Genomic DNA, 21,703 nt, shown 5'->3' on the forward strand with positions numbered 1-21,703 from the left:
TCTCTTCTGCAAGCTATACCACCCCTCTCCCCTTCAGTTGCCCTCATCTGTCACATTCAAGAGAAGACACTGTTTTGGTTTTCATGTTTTTATGAGTGTAGAGTGGTGGTTAAGCACCCTGAACCCACAGATAGTCTGAATTCGAATACTGGCACTGTCACTTAGTAGTTGTGTGTCATGGGCAAGTTATTTTCACCTCTGTAGCTTAAGTTTCTCTCTCTTGAAAATGAGGATAATAATAATGATACCTATCTCTTAGAGAAATTGTGAATGAGATAATTGAGACAGTACAAGTAAAACATTTAGTATAGCGCCTGGCCCTTATTAGCAATACGACTACTACCAGCAGTAATAATAAATAATAAGCCCTAAATTAAGCCCTACAAATGAAAATAAGAATAAAAGAAGTGGCAGAATGAGAAAAGCTAATCTTGTCCATTCCTGATGCTACAAACAAGGTTTGGTTGCCCCGATATGAAACTTTACATGCGTTTCATAGCAACTATCACTTTCAATGGTGGGTTTAGTGTCTAGCACAGGAGCCCAATAAGGCCAGGACCTTGTCTATCGTGTTAACTGTTGTGTTCTCTGTGCCCAGAACAGTGTCTTGCTCCCAGTAGAGTGAAAGAATGGACCAACACCGTCATGTCGTGGAAGAGACTGGCCGACTTGGCTAAGGTTGTGCAGGGCTCCCAGGAGAGCTGGGGCAAGAACCAAGGGCTCCTCGGCAGCCAACACTAAGAATTAAATTGAGGCCCAGCCCTAAAGTTTGGTGATTCGGGCAGGAGCATAGGTATCCAGTAATACCGGGGTCAGCATTCCCACCGGGTGGCCTAAATGCCGGCTCCTGTTTTCGGGATGACGAGCCCGCGGAGAAGGTGGCTTAATGAGAGGCCGCGGGAGGGTGGGTGCCGGCACGTCGCTAAACTCCGCCTGCAATGCTTCGGGTTGGCTGGCAGCCAGGGCACGGTTCCGAGCCGGCCGGGGCTGACTCCGGGAGCAGCGAACAGAAAACAACCTTGCTCCAGAAAGACAATTAACAAAGGCTGGAGACCAGCCACCCCCTCGCGGCGCACGCACGCAGGCAGCTGCGTGGGCATAGCCGCGCCCGCCAGCGCCCTCGGTGGGCACAGCCACCCGGAGCGGCGCGGGTTCCGGGAGCTGGGCGACGCACCCCTCCTGCCCCGGCTGCGCTGTTGCCCCGGCGGCCGACCTCCGTGCGTGAGCGCCGGCAGGCACTTTGCGCGCGCAGGTGAGTCCGCCGGGCGATTGGGGCCTGGTCAAGCAGGATGGGGCTGGGGAGGGGTGCAGGAAACAGCTGCTGGGAGGATCAGAAAAGGGAGGTGGGACAGAGAAAGGCAGGATGCGACGACCTCCCGGGTCCCAACTTGCTTGGTAGCTAGCTTTATGTCTTGAGCCTTATGGGAATGTAAGCCACCTGGTCCATATGGCCTACCCTAGTCGTTTTACAGGTGGGAAACTGAGGCCCAGGGAGGTAAGCCGGCCTGGAAAAACATTATTCTTCTTTGTTCCTGTTTCTCTCTGCCTTCTTCCGTGCAGGACTTCAGACAGCTTTTAGAAAGAATGCATACATTATAACAATGGAAAAATACAATGGTAAAGAATCCTTGCCAAGCAAAATATAATTATGAATAGACAGTCAAGGCCAGGAAAAAAGAGAACAGAAATCCGTGATCCATAGGTGAGGTGACTTGGCTAAGGTCCCTCAGAAAAGTCGTGCCAAAGCTGGGACTGTAAGTCAGAACATCCGGCTTCTGAAAGCCAGAAAATTACAGTGGGTAAGCGGACAGCCTGCCCAGGCACTGGTTCTTAACCTTCTGAGGGTCCCTGACCCCTTAGAGATCTGTGTCCACTCCCCGCAGAAGGGTTCACACAAAGCCTTGTGCACAGTTTGAGATTTGACATGAATTCCTGCTGTAAAGAATGCCTGCAGGCTGGCACTCAGGCACGGTGGTTTCAGAGCACTTTCTTTGCTCCTTTGAAGGGAGGCAGCTGGTGAAGGAGTACCTGCTGTGCGTCCAGACAGCTAGCTATGTGATCCAGGAAGCATAGTTTAACCTCTTCAAGGCCCAGTTTTATGTGTAGACTGGGGATGAGAGTGTCTGCTTCATCCTCCAGGTTATTGTCAGACTTAAGAATGAACATAAAGGCTAGTGCTTGACATAATATATGCTCAATAAAAGTGCTGACGATTATAGGGTGACTATAGTTTACAATAATCTATTGTATATTTCAAAATAGCTAGACAGAATAATTTGAATGGTTCTAGCATAAAGAAAAGACAAATGGCTGGGCGCGGTGTCTCACGCTTGTAATCCCAGCACTTTGGGAGGCCGAGGTGGGCGGATCACGAGGTCAGGGGATCGAGTGCACGGTGAAACCCCATCTCTACTAAAAATATAAAAAATTAGCCGGGCGTGGTGGCGGGCGCCTGTAGTCCCAGCTACCCGGGAGGTTGAGGCAGGAGAATGGCATGAACCTGGGAGGCGGAGCTTGCAGTGAGCTGAGATCGTGCCACTGCACTCTAGCCTGGGCGACAGAGCGAGACTCTGTCTCAAAAAAAAAAAAAAAAAGACAAATATTTAAAGTGATGGCTATCCCAAGTACACTGATTTGATCTTTATAAATATATTAAAGTATCACAGGTACCCTGAAACTATGTACATCTCTTATGCATTAATTAAAAAAAAAAGTGATGACACACAAAATCAAAGCTGTGGTAGTTAGGAAAGATTGATGACCTGGAAGAAATTGGGCTGTATCTGAAATAAAATACAATTTAAAAAACTATAAACATGAAAAAATAAAGTCAGCCCTATTAAGACTTACAGACCACACCACATACCTTCATGATGGTATCCTAAATAAGGGTGCAGCAAGGCACTACCCTCAATATTTGACTCCAAATCAAAAACTGAAAGTAGAAACTACCAGATACTGTAACAAGGAGTGCTTACTGGGCTTCACTTGCCTCTTTCAAATGGGGTCAACACCCTGTTTTTTTGGTTGTTGTTTTTTGTTTGTTTGTTTGTTTGTTTTAGACGAAGTCTTGCTCTGTCTTCCAGGCTGGAGTGCAATGGCACGATCTTGGTTCACTGCAACCTCCGCCTCCCGGGTTCAAGCAATGCTCCTGCCTCAGCCTCCTGAGTAGCTGGGACTACAGGCACACGCCACTACGCCCGGTTAATTTTTTGTATTTTAGTAGAGATGGGGTTTCACCGTGTTGCCCAGGCTGATTGCAAACTCCTGAGCTCAGGTAATCGCCTACCTCGGCCTCCCAAAGTGCTGGGATTACAGGCATGAGCCACCATGCCCGGCCTATAGAGTTTGTTTTTAAATGAGAGGAAATAGGACATAAACTGGGACCTGAGCAGCACCCACCCTTACTCAGCAATAGAGCCTCAGCTGAATTTCTGCCAGGGAACAGGAGTTGCTGGCAGTTGGCTCACATCCCTCTTGGATCAGCAGATTACTGTGGTAAACAGTGCCTTGGTTGATTCTGCCCTAGATCAAATAAATGGCTTTTTATTTAACTAATGAGGTAGGGAATGTGTTTTCATGTGCTGTAACAGAAGCAAAATGGCATTTGTAGAGCTTGACTGTCCAAAGCCTATTGCTTGTTTATTGATAAGATGAAGAATTTGTTTATTTGTTTGTTTATTTAGAGACAGGATCTCCTCGCTCTGTCACCCAGGCTGAGTGCAGTGATGCAGTCGCAACTCACTGCAGCCTCAACCGCTCAGGTTCAAGCAATCCTCCAGCCTCAGCCTTCTGAGTAGCTGGGACTACAGGCCTATGCCACCACACCTGGCTAATTTTTACTTTTTGTAGACACAGGGTCTTGCTATATTGCCCACACTGGTCATGAACTCCTGGATGCCAGTGATCCTGCCACCTCAGCCTCCCAAAGTGCTGGGATTACAGGCGTGAGCCACTGCACCCAGAGAATTTTATAATTCTAATAATTGTTATTATTTTCTTAATTCCCTAATACTGGAAGGCTCAAGAACTTTAAATCTATGGATCCAAACTTATGATGACAGAGCCTGGGCAGGCTCACTTATCTGTAAAAATAACTGCTTTAAAAAAATACTGTGTTGTCTCCTTCCTCTTTTGGAAGACCTTTTTAGGCCTTCCAAATAGAGCTGGGGAAATATGGCTAAGGACAAATAGCTGCTATTTGATTTGGGTTAACACACATACCACCTGTCCTCTCCATGTATTTATAAAGGGGAGTTTTTCCTCCAGGAAAGAGAGAGAGAATGTGTATGTCTGTCTGCGTATGGGAGAGGGGATGTCTGTTGCTCTCTTTCCTCCTCACTTCCAATCATTTATTTATCAACATAGAGAAGTCCTTTTCTGTAAGCACAGTGACTTGGAAAATTCCTTCCCTTTTTGGCTCTGTGGCTCTATTTTGTTTCATAGTAGTTTCTAAAATATTAGGATGTTTTTTCTAATTTTGACTATGAACTCTTCTTTATGTGTTTCTTTTTCTTTTACTTTCTTTTTTTTTTTTTGAGATGGAGTCTCGCTCTGTCACCCAGGCTGGAGTGCAATGGCATGATCTCTGCTCACAGTAACCTCCACCTCCTGGGTTCAAGTGATTCTCCTGCCTCAGCCTCCTGAGTAGCTGGGATTGTAGCTGGGATTACAGGCATGTGCCACCACTTCTGGCTAATTTTTGTATTTTCAGTAGAGACAGGGTTTCACCATGTTGGCCAGGCTGGTCTTGAACTCCTGACCTCAGATGATCTGCCTGCCTTGGCCTCCCAAAGTGCTAGGATTACAGGCATGAGCCACCATGCCTGGCCTTCTTTATATGTTTCTATATTGTTTATCTAGTTATATAATGAGCAAGAGCCTCTTTCATTATTTAAACAATTTTTTAAAATGTTGTCCAAAGAATATATATAGGTGGCAAATAACCACTTGAAAAGATACTCAAGATCATTACTCATTAGGGAAATGCACATTAAAACCACAGTGAAATATCACTTCATAACTATTAGGATGGCTAAAATGAAAAGATTGGCTCTACCAAATGTTGACCAGAAGGTAGAGGAACTGGAACTCTTATATACCATTGGTTGCAATGTAAAATGGTACAACCACTTTCAAAAAGATCTTAGTTAAATACACACTTAACTTATAAAGTTAAAGATACACTTATAATGTTATCCAGAAACTTCACTCCCAGGTCCAGCTTTATTGTAATAGTGAAACAGGAAACAAACAGTTGTTTATTCGGTATATGAAGAGACAAATTGTGGTATATCCATATAACAGAATTCTGCTAAGCAATGGAAAGTAATGATGTATTGATACATGCTTCCATATGAATGGATCTCAAAATAATTTTTCTGAAAGAAAGCCCCAGGCAAAAAACACTACATAGTGCATACTGTATTATTTATTTATTTAGAGACGGAGTCTTGCTCTGTTGCCCAGGCTGGAGTGCAGTGGCGTGATCTCCGCTCACTGCAACCTCTGCCTCCTGGGTTCTAGCGAGTCTCCTGCCTCAGCCTCCCAAGTAGCTGGGATTACAGGCATGTGCCACCATGCCCAGCTAATTTTTGTATTTTTAGTAGAGGCAAGGTTTCACCATGTTGACCAGGCTGGTCTCGAACTCCTGACCTCAAGTGATCTGCCTGCCTTGGCCTTCCAAAGTGCTGGGATTACAAGTGTGAGCCACTGTGCCTGGCCTGTATTTTTCATTTTATATAAAATTCAAACGGAGTTGCTATTCCATACCTGACCTCAAACTTTCTGGTGGCTTCCAAGAAGAACCAAGAGTTGTGTATGATCATATCAGTCTAACTCCAGTTGCGACAATGTCATTGACAATTTGATCTTTATTCTGCCAGTGTTTGCCCATGTCTTTCATTCATTAATTCGATTAATTGAGCACCAACTATATGCTAGATCTAGAGTAAACACTAGGTAATGCACTGATGAATAATAGACACATGATCCCTGCCCTCATGGGGTTTACATTATTTTGAATGAACCTCTGAGTAATACAACAAATAGAATAAACAAAATAATTATCACGGGAAAGGAGTGGTTCTTTTGAAGGTGGTGGAAATCAGGGATAGACTTGTCTGGGTTTCAAGCAGAGAAGTAAAGTGACAAATTTTATGTTTTTTTGTTTTTTGTTTTTGTTTTTGAGATGGAGTCTTGCTCTGTTGCTCAGGTTGTGCAGTGGTGCAATCTCAGCTCACTGCAACTTCCACCTGCCAGGTTCAAGTGATTCTCCTGCCTCAGCCTCCCGAGCTGGGACTACAAGCATGCACCACCATGCCTGGCTAATTTTTCTTTTAATTTTCATTACAGATGAGTTTTCGCCATGTTGGCCAGGCTGGTCTCGAACTCCTGACCTCAGGTGATCCACCTGCCTTGGCCTCCCAAAGTGCAGGGATTACAGGTGTGATCCACCATGCTCAGCCCAATTTTATGTTTTTGAAAGACCACGCCACTCTGATGCTGTGTATCCAGTCAGGAAGCTGTTGTACCAGTCCAGGAGAAAGGTGGTGGAGGTTTAGACCCAGATGGTCTCAGAGTTGGAAAGCACAAATTAGTAGATATCTTTAATAAAACAAAACAGAGCCCAGAGGTGGACACTGATCAACGCTCTTCGAATTTAGTAGTTTTATCACTTTTTAGTCCTTATTACTGTCCTGTCTCTGCCCTCTGCACCAGCCTCCACCACTGCCTCTTATTCCATGTGGGTAAGTATGTCACAAGAGACTGACAACACCTTCCTGGTCCAGATACACTGGACTACAGCATTCCTTTGATCTACTGATCTAGTTGACTGTCAGTAAGAGAATGAGGAAACTCTGGCATGACCAGTTTTTATTAAATTAGCCTATGCTGACTCCAGATGATCTGTTTCCCTTTCTAAGGGCTAATGAACTATTTGTTTTAATCAAGTGGCAGAAATCCAGCTCAGAGTGGCTTAGGCAAAAGGAGGATGAGGAATAAAAATGTATTCGCTCATACGAAAAAGGGAATCAGTCTCTATCATGGCTGAAGTGAGTCATGCCATCATTTCAGTCTCTTTCTCAGTCTCTCAGTTCTATTTCTATGGTATTAGTCTTATTCTCAGTAAGGCTCTGATATATAGTTCTTCTTCTTATTATGATTAGCTGTTCATGGCACCTGCTTAAATATTATGCATCTAGATCAGCCATGTGTCTTTAGACAACTTCATACATCTGATCAATGGTAATGCTACCCTTTCCAACTTAACAATAATAGAAGCAAAAAACCACGGCTACTATAATTGAGAGTTTACCATGTACCGGGCACTCTATTAAATATTTTACTTGGATTATCTTAAGAAATCTTATAACAACCCTGTAAGAAAGGTTATATAAATACCCTAGGAAAGCCAGCTAATGGATCGCAGAATCAGCATTTGAAATGAGGTTTTTCTGGCTCTGGGGCCTGGGCTCCTAACCTTCACCATACCTCTCACAATCAATCTTTAGAACTAAGAAGAGGAAAGCACTGCCACCAAATAGTGTGCCTTTCTCTTACTTTTTCTGAACATCAGTCTTAAAATATGCTTGGTAGTGATAGTAGGGATGAGACTTTGGAAGTTATCCTTATAATTTTGTTGATTCCAGCTCTTTTGGGGGTTTTAGAGTTCTGGAAGCCCTTTGTACAGGATCCTCCCTTCTGACTATGGTGTCTATCTTTATAAACCAGGCTTAGTAGCCAGGGTCCCTGTGTGCACATTCTTGTTTCTGTAGGTGTTCCCTCCCTTTATTCTTTTTTTTTTTTTTTGGAGACAAAGTCTCACTCTGTCGCTCAGGCTGGAGTGCAGTGGTGTGATCTCAGCTCACTGCAACCTCCGCCTCCTGGGTTCAAGCGATTCTCCTGCCTCAGCCTCCTGAGTAGCTGGGATTACAGGCGTGTGCCACCACACCCGGTTAATTTTTTTGTATTGTTAGTAGAGACAGGGTTTCACCATGTTGGTCAGGCTGGTCCCGAACTCCTGACCCTGTGATCTGCCAACCTTGGCCTCCCAAAGTGCTGGGATTACAGGCGTGAGCCACCGTGCCTGGCCTGTTTTTTTGTTTGTTTGTTTGTTTTTTGAGACAGAATCTTGCTCTGTCACCCAGGCTGGAGTGCAGTGGCATGATCTCAGCTCACAGCAACCTCTGCCTCCAAGGTTCAAGCAATTTTTGTGTCTCAGCCACCCAAGTAGCTGAGATTACAGGCGTGTGCTACCACACCTGGCTAAGTTTTTGTATTTTTTAGCAGAGATGGGGTTTTGCCATGTTGGCCAGGCTGGTCTCGAACTCCTGGCCTCATGTGATCTGCCCACCTGATCTTCTAAAGTGCTGGGATTATGGGCATGAGCCACCATGCCTGGCCCCTTTATTCTTCAGCAGGGTCCTTTGCTCTCATGATGTCTGAACTTCACCTTTGACAGCTTTCTATGAACCATTCCTGGAGTCTGAGAGCAGATTGTTTTCCTTTTTTTCCCCTTCTTTAAATGTTTAAATTGGCTCCTTCCGGGAGTAAGAAAGGGAAAGAAAAAAAAATTTTTTTAAATAAATAAATAAAATGGCTCCTCTTTAAAGCCTTGGTGGTCAGCTAGCTGATGGATCCTCAACTTTCCCTGCCCTGACATTTTATCTTCTGAAAGAACTTTCAAATGATAGTTTCACTTTCCCCAGGGATCTGCTTAGTTCCATTTTTCCATTCAGTTCCTCCAGTTGGTCAAAACTAGGCCAGCCTCAGCGGCTCATGCCTGTTATCCCAGTGCACTGGGAGGCCAAGATGAGAGGATCACTTGAGGCCAGGAGTTAGAGACCAGCCTCAGAAACAAGTGAGACCCCGTCTCTACAAAAAGTTAGAAAATTAGCTGGGCATGGTGGCACATGTCTGTAGTCCCAGCTACGTGGGAGGATTGCTTGAGTCCAGGATTGCATCACTGTACTCCAGCCCTGGGTGACAGAGTGAGATCCTGTCTCTTAAAAAAAAAAAAAAAAAAGGTTTGGAGTATCGTTTCCTCTTGTTACTTCTTCTCTCTTGAAAGGGATTAAATAATCAGGATGTCCATATCATTTTTTAAAAGTTTTATTATGTTTTTAATTGACACATAATGTTTTATTAATTAATTAATTAATTTATAAGACAGGGTCTCACTCTGTTGTCCAGGCTGGAGTGCAGTGGCATGATCACTGCTCACTGTAGCCTCAACTTCCGGAGTTCAAGCAATCTTCCCACCTCAGCATTCCAAGTAGCTGGGACTACAGGCATGCACCACCATGCCTGGCTAATTTTTTTGTTGTTGTTGTTTTCGAGACGGAGTTTCCCTCTTGTTGCCCAGGCTAGAGTGCAGTGGCGAGATCTCAGCTCACTGCAACCTCTGCTTCCCAAGTTCAAGTGATTCTCCTGCTTCAGCCCCCTGAGTAGCTGGGATTACAGGTACCCGCCATCATGCCCGACTTATAATAATTTTTGTATTTTTAGTAGAGACGGGGTTTCACCATGTTGGCCAGGCTGGTCTTGAACTCCTGACCTCAGGTGATCCTCCTGTCTTGGCCTCCCAAAGTGCTGGGATTACAGGTGTGAGCCACCGCACCCGGCCGCCTGGCTAATTTAAATTTTTTTTTTTTTTTTTTTATAGTGATGGGGTCTCACTGTGTTTCCCAGGCTGGTCTCCACCTCCTGAGCTCAAGCAATCCTCCCACCTTAGCCTCACAAAGTGTTGGGATTACAGGCATGATCCACCGTGCCCAACCTACATCATGTTTTAATTTAAATAGTTCCTCTGCCTTTAGTGGAGTGAAACCTGGAACAAATAACCAGATTTTTTTTTTTTTTGAGACGGAGTCTTGCTCTGTCGCCCAGGCTGGAGTGCAGTGGCGCAGTCTCGGCTCACTGCAAGCTCCACCTCCCGGGTTCACGCCATTCTCCTGCCTTAGCCTCTCCGAGTAGCTGGGACTACAGGCGCCCGCCACCACGCCCGGCTAATTTTTTGTATTTTTAGTAGAGACGGGGTTTCACCATGGTCTCAATCTCCTGACCTCGTGATCCGCCTGCCTCGGCCTCCCAAAGTGCTGGGATTACAAGCGTGAGCCACCGTGCCCAGCCATAACCAGATATTTTAAGTACTTTATCCTAATGGTAGACCTGCTTTTTCCTGATCTTTTTATTTCTGGAATCCTGCAAAATGCTTGGCATGTAGTAGTTGCTCCAAACACTTCTTGAATGAATGTGGGAATGCCCAAATCCCTCTGTGCCAGTGTGAACAGAAGAGAAGAGAGAGAAGAGAATTAACTCAGTTTTATTCTTTTCTAGAATCAGAAGCAGTAGCTTGCTGCAGAAGTATTAACTGCAGATCATTCAACCTTTTTTTTTTTTTTGAGATGGAGCCTTACTCTGTTGCCCAGGCTGGAGTGCAGTGGCACAATCTTGGCTCACAGCAACCTCTGCCTCCCAGGTTCAAGTAATTCACCTACCTCAGCCTCCTGAGTAGCTGGGATTACAGGTGCACACCACCATGTCTGGCTAATTTTTGTATTTTTAGTAGAGACGAGGTTTCACCGTGTTGGTCAGGCTGGTCTCGAACTCCTGACCTCGTGATCTGCCCACCTTGGCCTCCCAAAGTGTGGGGATTACAGGTGTGAGCCACCACGTCTGGCCTGGCTATTTTATTCTTTTTTTTTTTTTTTGGAGACAGAGTTTCGCTCTTCTTGCCCAGGCTGGGGTGCAGAGGTGTGATCTTGGCTCTGGGCTTACTGCAACCTCTGCCTCCCAGGCAGAGAATGGCTCCCACCTCAGACTCCAGAGTAGCTGGGACTACAGATGTGCATCACCACACCTGGCTAATTTTTATGTGTTTTTTTATAGAGATGGGGTTTCACCACGTTGCCCACTGTGGTCTCAAACTCCTGAGCTAAAGTGATCCTCCCGCCTCGTCCTCCCAAAGTTCTGGGATTATAGGTGTGTTCTGTAATTTAATTGAGGTGGTGACTACACAAATCTACACGTAATAAAATGGAATAGAACAATCAAACACAAACATGTATTATACCAATGCCCATCTCCTGGTTTTGATGTTGTGCTATATTTAAATAAGATGTAACCACTGGGGAAACATGGGTGAATATTACAGAGGACCTCTTTTAGTTCTTTTTTTCTTTTTTGAGGCAGAGTCTCTCTCTGATGCCCAGGCTGCAGTGGCACAATCATGGCCATGCCATGCATGGCTCTCTGTGGTCTCAACCTCCTGGGCCCAAAACAATCCTCCTGCCTTAGCCTCCTGAGGAGCTAGGACTTTTGTATTCCATCTCAAAAAAAAAAAAAAAAAAAAAAAAACAGTTGAATGTTCTAGAGTTAATACTTCTGCAGCAGGCTGTTGCTTCTGCCCAGGCTGGTGTCAGACTCGTGAGCTCAGTCAATCCACCCACCTCGGCCTCCCAAAGTTTGAGGATTACAGGCGTGAGCCACCGTGCTCAGCCAGCCTTTGTCTTTTTTTAAGAGATGAGGTCTCTCTCTGTTGCCCAGGCTGGAGTGCAGTAGTGTGCTCATAGTTCACTGCAGCCTTGAACTCCTGGACTCAAGTGATCCTCCCTCCTCAGCTTCCTGAGTGGCTGGGATGATAGGTGTGAGACCATTTGCCTGGCTTCTCCCAGGCTTTTAAGCTGCTTTGTCCTGAGAGTATTGCAAAGATAGTGAATAACTTAAGCTATACAGACAGTCCCCGACATGATGATTCGACTTTACGAATTTTTGACTGTAAGATGGTGCAAAAGTGATACACATTCAGTAGAAACCGTACTTTGAGTACCCATACAACTATTCTATTTTTCACTTTCGATACTGTATTCAATTAATTACTCTAGATATTGAACACTTCGTTATAAAACAGATTTTTGTATTAGATGATTTTGGGCAACTGTAGGCTAATGTAAGTGTTCTAAGCACATTTGAAGTAATCTAGGCTAAGCTATGATGTTCACTAGGTGTCAGGTATATTTCACGCATTTTTTACTTATACATTTTACAACTTATAATGGGTTTTTCAGGACATAACCTCATTGTAAGTCAAAGAGCGTCTGTATAATATTTTGCTTTTACATTTTTATTAAATAATTATACATCAAGATGAGGTTGCAACAATAGCACAGGGAGGTCCTCTGTACTGTTCACCCATGTTTCCCCAATGGTTACATCTTGTTTAAATATAGCACAACACCAAAACCAGGAAATTGGCAATGGTATAATATATGTGTTTGTGTGTGATTGTTCTATTCCATTTTATCATGTGTAGATTTGTGTAGTCACCACCTCAGTTAAATTACAGAATATTCTGTTGTAGGCAATAACACTGTCACCACAAAGTTCTCTCTGTTACTATTCTTTTATACTCACACCCACCTGCTGTCCATCCCCATCTCTAAGCAGGCAGCCACAAATCTGTTCTCTATCTCTACGACTTTCTTTGTTATTAAATGGAATCACACAGTATGTGACATTTAAAGATTGGCTTTTTTTCACACAGCATCATGCCCTCGAGAGCCATCCAAGTTGTTGCTGTATCAGCAGTTCGTTCCTTTTCATTTCTGAGTATTCAGTGGCATGGATGTACCACTGTTTGTTTAACCATCATCTGTTAAAGGAAATTTTGGTTGTTTCCAGTTTTTGAATATTACAAATAAAGGTTCTGTGAACACTAATGTACAAGTTTTTGTACATAAGTTCTCTTACTGTGGGATGTCCACACAGGCAATTGCTGAGTTATACAGAAAGTGTATGTTTTATTTTTGAAGAAACTGACAAACTATTTTCAAGAGTGGCTGTACCATTTTACATTTTCTTGTTTTTTTTTTGTTTTTGTTTTTGTTTTTGTTTTTGAGATGGAGTCTCACTCTGTCGTCCAGGCTGGAGTGCAGTGGCACGATCTTGGCTCATCACAACCTCCGTCTCCTGGATTCAAGCAATTCTCCTGTCTCAGCCTCCCGAGTAGCTGGGATTACAGGCGCCCACCACCATGCCTGGCTAATTTTTATATTTTTAGTAGAGACGGGGTTTTGCCATGTTGGTCAGGCTGGTCTTGAACTCCTAACCACAGGTGATCCGCCCGCCTCAGCCTTCCAAAGTGCTGGGATTACAGGTGTAAGCCATTGTACCCAGGCATTTTACGTTTTCACCAGCAGTGTAGAGAGATCCAGTTTCTCCACATTCCTGCCAGCATTTGATATTCTATAATATTGTTTTGGTAGCAGCTTTACTGAGCTATAATTCATATCATATGGTTTGCCCATTTAAAGTGTACAAATCAATGGTTTCTAGTATATTCACAGACTTGTGCAACCATCACCACACTTTAGAACATTTTCATCATTTCCCCAGAAAACCTTGGACCCTTCAGCTCCAAACTCCAATTCTCCATCCCCTCAGCCTTAGGCAATTGCCAATCTTTCTGTTTCTATCTGTTTCTATAGATTTGCTTATTCTGGTCATTTCATATAAATGCAATAATAAAATATGTAGCCCTTTGTGATTGCCTTTTTTCACTAAGCATAATGTTTTTAAGATTCATTCATGTTGTAGGACATATCAATCCAGTTGATCCTTGAACAACATGGGGGTTGGGGCACCAACCTGTGCCAGGGAAAATCCACTTAAAACTTCTGACTCACCAAAAACTTAACTACTCATGGCCCACTGTTCACTGGAAGCCTTACTGATAACATAAACAGTTGATTAACATATTTTGTATGTTATGTGTATTATATACTGTATTCTTAAAGTACGCTAGAGAAAAGAAAACGTTATTTAAAAAATCATGGAGAAGAGGAAAAATGCTTACTATTCGCTAAGTGGAAGTGGATCATCATAAAGGTCTTCATCCTTGTGGTCTTTGTGTTGAGTAGGCTGAGGAGGAGGAGGGGTTGGCCTTGCTGTCTCAGGGGTGGCAGAGGCAGAAGAAATTCTGTGTATAAGTGGACCCATGCAGTCAAACCCATGCTGTTCAAGGGTCAGTTGTACTTCATTTCTTTTATTGCTGAATAGTATAGATATTTTTCCTTTAAACAATTATTAGTTTATTTTTCATGCTATTTTAAATGGATATATAATAGTTGGGGAGTATATGTGATATTTTGATACCTGTATACAATGTGTAATGATCAAATAAGGGCATGATGTTTTTAAAGAAATAACAATGAGGTTTTTTCCATTACACAGGCTATGATCTAAGGGATAACACATGCTGCTACAGAGAGGTTTTGCCTGCTAGGAGGTCTAGATTGCAATTAACCTAAGTGCAAATTAATGCTGTTTTAAGTCTTTAGTGGTTCTCTGTAAAGTATTTCTCGTGATTTTATTTATTTAGCAACAGTTTTGAGTTGTGAAACCTAAATAGCTTTCCTGAAATTCTATGGGGATCTTTCTAGAGAAGCTGTGTACAGGTAGTGAATGTTGCCATTCAGGCCAGGGACAAATCAGCAGATCACGGGGTGTGTTCAGGAGCTAGAATACAGCTATGCATCAGACAGATTTGTTTCAGGATCTTTCTGGGCCTTTGCCCTCCCCAAACACCCATTTATGTACTCTCCAATCCGTGGAACAATGCTTTCGGCCTAAGACAGAAACTTCGACAACTACTAATACATCCACAAGAACCATTTATGTAGCAAATAGTATTAATCATTGACGTGGTGAGGCACAGAGGAGGATACAAGATGAATAGGTGCTCATCTTACCTCCAAGAGCTTAGTGTCTAGCCAGGAAAATGAGCACCCTGAGCACAAGGTTACATGGGATCTGTGCCATTTTAAATATTATGAAGTATTTTAACCATCCAGAAAATAACAAAGCAGAAAACAACAAATACCCACGTACTTACCTCCTAGCTTTGTTTAATTTTAACATTTTTGCCGTGTTTCCTTTGTACTTTTTTAAACAAATAAAGCTTCTCAGCTACTCAGCAATAAAAAGGAAGGAACTACAACTATTGATACCCAAAATATATGTGAATCTCCAGGGAATTATGCTGATTGAATAAAGCCAATGCTAAAAGGTTACATACTGTGTGACTACATTTACATGAATTTTGGGAAAGGACACAGTTATAGAAATGGACAACAGGTTCGTGGTTGGCAAGGATTAGGACGGGATGGGGACTGGAGCGAATTAGGTGAAAAGACAACATGAGGGATGTTGTGTAACAATTGTGTATCTTACTGTGTCCATGTTTTTGTTGTTGTTGTTTTTGTTTGTTTGTTTGTTTTTGAGACAGGGTCTCGCTCTGTCACCCAAGCTAGAGTGCAGTGGTGCAATCTTGGCTCACTGCAACTTCCACCTCCTGGGCTCAAGCAATTCTCCTACCTTGGCCTCCTGAGTAGCTGGGACCACAGGCATGCACCATCATGCCTGACTAATTACAAAAAAAATTTTTTTGTAGAGATGAAATCTCACTATGTTGCCCAGGCTGGTCTTGAACTCCTGGGCTCAAGCAAGCCTCTTGCCTTGGCCTCCCAAAGTTCTGGGATTACATACATGAGCCACTGTGCCCAGCCCTATTTGGTACTTGTAAAACATTATACATGTCTCTATTTTTTGTCCTAGTGTCTTTCCTCTTTCCCCATTTCTGTTTTGGCCTGTATCTGACTGGTTGGTTATCTGACACTCTTGGGGTCTACTCCTGCTCTTGTTGTTTCTGCTGGTACTCACTCACAGGGGCATTCTTATATATTTTATTCTAAACTCATCCTCAGGACATGGTTATCTGTGGCCTAGGTTAAAGACATGTCCTTCCGGAAACATTTTATTTTGTTGTGGCCACTCAGAATTCAGGATTTCTTTTTGTATAAATTTATCAGCTTTGGTCCACCTGGACCACATGTGTAGCATTGATTTGGACCTAAACCCAGTGAAGGCATGTGTGTTGTTACGAATTTATGTTATGAAGGAGACCTTTTTTCCTCACCGAGAACCCAAGCCAGGATGAACTGTCTTTGTCATCTTCTGTGTGGATAGCTGCATTTTCTTTTTTTTTCTGATCCACCATTTCACAGAAGTCCTTGTGGATGGGGGGGTCCCAGTTCTGTGAAGGAGCTTGTCTCCTGTTCCTACCTGGGCACTAATGCTCAAGTCTCTGGTTCACTGAGTTTCAAATACTGTCTTCCCTACCCACCCCTCTACTTTGGGCCACAGCTGCATCAGCTCAGCTGCTCCCCACCCTAGTTTTCAATTCCCTGTTTGAGGGCCCCAGTGATTTCTTTTTCCTCTCTTACAAGATCTGTCACGCAGTTAAAAAGTTTATTATAACTGATCTGGCATTCCTAAGTGTTTTGTAGTAGGAAAGTTTTTCAGATCATCTTGTCCATGGTATTGCCCTTTACACTTTATTATTATTATTATTTTGAGATGGAGTCTTGCTCTGTCACCCAGGCTGGAGGGCAGTGGTGCAATCTCAACTCACTGCAATCTCCACCTCCTGGGTTCAAGCGATTCTCTTACCTCAGCCTCCTGAGTAGCTGAGATTACAGGTGTGCACCACCACACCTGGCTAATTTTTGTATTTTGAGTAGAGATGAGGTTTTACCATGTTGGCCAGGCTGGTCTCGAACTCCTGGCCTCGGATGATTCGCCCACCTTGGCCTCCCAAAGTGCTGGGATTACAGGCGTGAGCCAGCGCACCCGGGCCCTTGATACTTTATAAGTTAGAGATAAAGGATTGTAGGAGTTTCAGAGAAGAAAAGTGCAGCTGGTGGGAGTGAGAAATGAGGGGAGGATCAAGAGTGGCCTTAGAGAAGTGAATGTTGGTAGATAGGAACACAGGAGCGGGCATGGCAAGTACAAAAGCAGGAAACGCCAATGCAGGTATGGAGAAGAGCGCTCAACTCTCTTTCCACTGCAATACAACCTGTGAAGAGGAAATGAAGTTAGAGCCTGGAGTGCAGTCTGTGAAGGGGATATGAGGTTGGAATCAGATCACCGAGCAGCAGGAAGCTACTAAAGTCTTACAGCAGGGCACACCATGTTCACAAGCTTTGTTTCAGGGAGTTTAAACTGGAAATGTGTCCAGAAAGAATGGGTGTGGTGGTGGCAGGAGAGCAGTGTGGATTAGGAAGGATGACTCTGGGGGCTATGGAAATAGCCCAGGCGATGGGTAGTAAGGCCTAAATGGGGTAGCTGGTGGGATGGGGTGTAGGGGGACCACTGGGAGAGAGTGAAAGAGATTCAGCTGCACCAGATAAAGAAATCTAGGTCAAGAGCTGGATTGGAAATAGAAGAAAAGCCAGGCAAGCATGTTGTCTGGGTCCTGGGAAATGAATTCAAAATGTCAAGAATTATCTATTTAAAAGAAGTTTTTTTGAAAGAGTCTTGCTCTGTTGCCCAGGCTGGAGTGCAGTGATGTGATCTTGGCTCACTGCAACCTCTGCCTCCCCGGTTCAAGTGATTCTTCTGCCTCAGCGTATCTGAGTAGCTGGGACTGCAGGAGCCCGCCACCATGCCTGGCTAACTTTTGTATTTTTAGTAGAGATGGGGTTTCACCATGTTGGCCAGGCTGGTCTCGAACTCCTGACCTCAGGTGATCTGCCCACCTTGGCCTCCCAAAGTGCTGGGATTACAGGCATGAGCCACCACCTAAAATGTCAAGAGTTATCAGAGCTGTTACCTACTTTTCAATATTGTTCAGGTACTGCCTACAAATGCTAATAAACAGTTCATCTTGACTCTGTTTGCAGCTTAAGATGTTTTTAGGCCTCTTGATGAGTAATTGTCATTGAATTAGAGACAGCATGTCCCAATAGCTCTTCCTGGAAGTGAGTAGGGATGCTTTTGCTTTTCCCAGAACCTGCTGACATGGCCAAGCATGGAGCCGACGAGCCATCCTCCAGGTCAGGGAGTCCGGACGGGGAAGGTAGGGCCTCTGAGGACAGATCGCTGCTTCATCAGAGGCTGGCTGTCTGGGAGCTCATCGACACCGAGGTCTCCTATTTGCACATGCTCCAGCTCTGTGCCTCTGACATCAGGAGCCGCCTCCAGCAGGTACTTGGGTGGGGTCACACACAACCTGTCTTTATAGGGGCAAATGTGGGTCCCAGCTTCTGAGACTTCACATCCATTCCTGGGGCAAGCTTGATAGAAAGGAAGCATGGTGGATGTGAAGTCTGACAGACCTGGATGTAAGCCCCAATGCTTCTTTTCCTTGGCCGTGCAACCTCCAGCAAGGTCTTCCATGGCTTAGAGTCTTAGTGTATTCCTTGGCTAACTGGTGAGCGGAAAAATCACCAGAGAGACCTATGTGAGCTAATGAACAAGCCCTTTTCAAGTTTGGAAGAGATTGCTTAAACTGACCTTCTCTTCTTCTTCTTCTTCTTCTTCTTCTTCTTCTTCTTCTTCTTCTTCGAGAGTCTCTTTATTCGATCTGCAAACTCATTGTCAGCAACTTGGCCTGGCCCTCTATGGCTTCCAACAAGGAAATGCTTAAAAGTCAGGAAATGCATTTGGTGCCTTTCCTAGTACCAAAAATTGACTACAACCTCTTTGGGCACCCTGAGATAAATCAATAGCATTTGTTTTTTCTTTACTTTTCTAACAGAATTCCAGACAAAAATAAATCTCATATATATATATATAAAATTATATTTATATACACACATTCATATATAGAGAGATCCCTCAACCAAGAAGAGGCAAAGGATCCAGCGTCCTCTGAGGTGCCCTTTGGCCTGGTGCAGGAAGGCCAGGAGGCACCAGCTGTCTTGGGAATCACCTCGAGATGTGCAGTGCTGAGCTGGTGTGGCATGGATGGGGGTCTGCAACAGCCCTCTCCCTCTAAGGAAGGTGGAGCTAGGACAAACCAGGGGAGCCCTTTCTCAAGCTTTCCACACATCCTGAAACATGAGCTGTACCTGATGGAGCTTTGAAACTAAAACCCAAAGTGCAGATACAAAAGGATTCCCTGATAGGCCTCTAGGGGACTGACTCCTTAGGGAAGAGTTCCAAGAGCATCAAGCAGCAGGGGCTGGGGGAGCCAGCAGGGAGGGCATAAGCCCACAGCCCCCAGGTCCCCGAAGACAGGTGTCATGGACACAGAGGCCTGCTCAGCCACAGGAGAGGGGCTGGGCTCTGTCCCCTCCTCAGGTCTCCAACCACAGCCCCTGCAGGCCCTCAGGCAGGGGAACCCAAAAGGCCAGGGCAACGCTCGGATCACCCAGGAAAGCCCAAGGCAAACTTTTTTTTTTTTTTTTTTTTAGGAGACAGGGTCTCACTACATTGCCCAGACTGGTCTCAAACTCCCAGGCTCAAGCGATCCTCCCATCTCACCCTCCGAAGTCAGCCTCCTGATTAGCTAGGATTACAAGCATGTGCTACCACACCCAGCCATGACCTGCATTCTAACTATCTCATTTGCAGGGTGGTGACATGGAGAAATTATCACTGTGAGAGTTAACTATTATAGTGCTTATGTTTTACATTTTCCTTTTCGGGTTTCAGAAATAATGCAGGCTCTTGCTTGCTACATTTCAAGCATCCCCTAGCATTTGAGCTCCATAAGGGCAAATATTTTGTTAAGTTGAGTATATCCCAGTCTTGACACATAAATAACAGACTTAAAATTAGTCTGTCTTCAGGCCGGGTGCGGTGGCTCACGCTTGTAATCCCAGCACTTTGGGAGGCCGAGGCGGGTGGATCACGAGGTCAGGAGATCGAGACCACGGTGAAACCCCATCTCTACTAAAAATACAAAAAATTAGCTGGGTGTGGTGGCAGGCGCCTGTAATCCCAGCTACTTAGAGAGGCTGAGGCAGGAGAATGGTGTGACCCCGGGAGGTGGAGCTTGCAGTGAGCCGAGATCGCACCACTGCACTCCAGCCTGGGTGCCTGGGTGACAGAGCGAGACCCCGTCTCAAAAAAAAAAAAAATTAGTCTGTCTTCATTGAATGAAATACCAAAGTAGATAATGTAGAAAGTGAAGTACTTCTTTTATTTTACCCTCCAGAAATTGGGATTTTTCTCTATAGGCATGAAACAAGCAAATACAGTCATATGTCACTTAACATCAGGGATATGTTTTGAGAAATGCATAGTGAGGTAATTTCATCGTGTGTGAACATCATAGAGTGCACTGATACAAACCTAGATGATATAGCCTACTACACACCTAGACTGGATGGTATGGCCTATTGCTCCTAGGCTATAAATGTGTTCAGCATGTCACTACAGGCAACTGCAGCACAATACTATTTATGTATCTAAACACAGAAAATGTACAGTAAAAATATGATATTATAATCCTATGAGATCACCCTGGTATGTGCAGTCCATCATTGATTAAAATGTTATTATGCAGTGCATGACTGTATATGTTGTTATTTATTTTAACAAAAACAAGAGCAGAGTCTAGATATTGTTCTGCAGTTAGCTTTCCCACTTGAGTGTGTGTCCAGCACATCCTTCCATGCTTGTGCATTTATATAGATGTCCTGCATCTTTTTAAACAGTGGTATAGCCTGGTTAATAGGGGCCAGAGAATGCATCTTGAGGTCATGGTGGTAGGTGTCAAGTATGTCAGAGCTGGAAAGAAGTCTAACTTCTCACCCTTCACTGACAGATGGGGAAACTGAGAGAAGCTAGCTGGCGGCAGACCTAGGCTAAAACCCCGGTTCAGCTTTCCTTCCACACTGAGTACTCCATCTGTTCCTCTCTTCTTGTAGAGTAATGAAAATGCCTATTTTTTTTTTTTTTTTTGAGATGGAGTCTTGCTCTGTTGCCCAGGCTGGAGTGCAATGGCACGATCTCAGCTCACTGCAACCTCCGCCTCCCAGGTTCAAGCAATTCTCTACCTCAGCCTCCAGAGTAGCTGGGATTACAAGTGCCCACCACCACGCCAGGCTAATTTTTGTATTTTTAGTAGAGATGGGTTTCACCATCTTGGCCAGGCTGGTCTTGAACTCCTGACCTCGTGATCCACCCGCCTCGGCCCCCCAAAGTGCTGGGATTACAGGCGTGAGCCACCGCGTCTGGCCTGAAAATACCTAATTTATAACATTTCAAAACCCTTGCAAAATTCCACTGGGGCAGCCAGTCTTCTCAAGAGTGATGGGAATGGTGTGAGTGTTCTGTCCTACTCTTGAAAGCCTGCAAATACATTCTATGGAAGTCCCAACCACCTCCCATGGCTTCTTTGTTCCTTCCAGTTGCCACAGGAAGATCTGGATGTCCTGTTCTCAAACATTGATGATATCATCAAAGTGAACAGCAGATTCCTCCATGATCTGCAGGAGACAGCCTCCAAGGAAGAGGAACAAGTGCAGCTAGTTGGTAAGCAAAAAACCTAAGATGTTGTCAGCCTTAGATTCTCGTGGAATTGTTCTCAGCGAGTGGTCGCTGCTTAACTATCTCCAGAGTTCCAGAGAAATGCAGCTCAATGGCAGTCTGTTTTGGGGATCTCCAAAATAGAACATATCAGAGCCAGCAGGGCCCTCAAATAACAACTAGTCCAGTCCCATTGCTTTACAGAGACTGAGCCCCAGAGACAGAGAGGAACATGCTCAGTCACAGAATTGTTAGTGATGCAGCTAAATCTTTAGTCTGTGTCTCTTTCACATTCAGTCATCCAACAGTTATTTAATGAGCACCTGCAGTGTGCAGGCACAGCATCAACAAGAGAGTCTGAGCTTCTATTCTCATGCGGTTG

General features: G+C 44.4%; 1 protein-coding gene across 3 annotated transcripts in view; it reads left to right on the plus strand.

Annotated features, from left to right (window-relative positions):
* Positions 1 to 992: 992 nt before the first annotated feature.
* Positions 993 to 21,703, plus strand: part of ARHGEF37 (Rho guanine nucleotide exchange factor 37) — a 53,987-nt gene continuing 33,276 nt past the window's right edge. For 2 of the 3 annotated variants that reach the window (XM_032158327.2, XM_032158330.2), the window contains exons 1-3: positions 993 to 1,252; positions 17,852 to 18,048; positions 21,204 to 21,327. In XM_032158327.2, coding sequence (XP_032014218.1) covers positions 17,863 to 18,048; positions 21,204 to 21,327 — 310 coding nt within the window. In that variant the 5' untranslated portion in view covers positions 993 to 1,252; positions 17,852 to 17,862. Of the gene's footprint in view, positions 1,253 to 1,560; positions 1,800 to 17,851; positions 18,049 to 21,203; positions 21,328 to 21,703 lie in introns of all 3 variants that reach the window. The other variant, XM_032158328.2, reaches the window with a different exon arrangement.

The sequence above is a fragment of the Hylobates moloch genome, unplaced genomic scaffold (genome assembly GCF_009828535.3).
Source record: "Hylobates moloch isolate HMO894 unplaced genomic scaffold, HMol_V3 SCAFFOLD_6, whole genome shotgun sequence".
In the NCBI taxonomy this organism is placed as follows: domain Eukaryota; kingdom Metazoa; phylum Chordata; class Mammalia; order Primates; family Hylobatidae; genus Hylobates; species Hylobates moloch.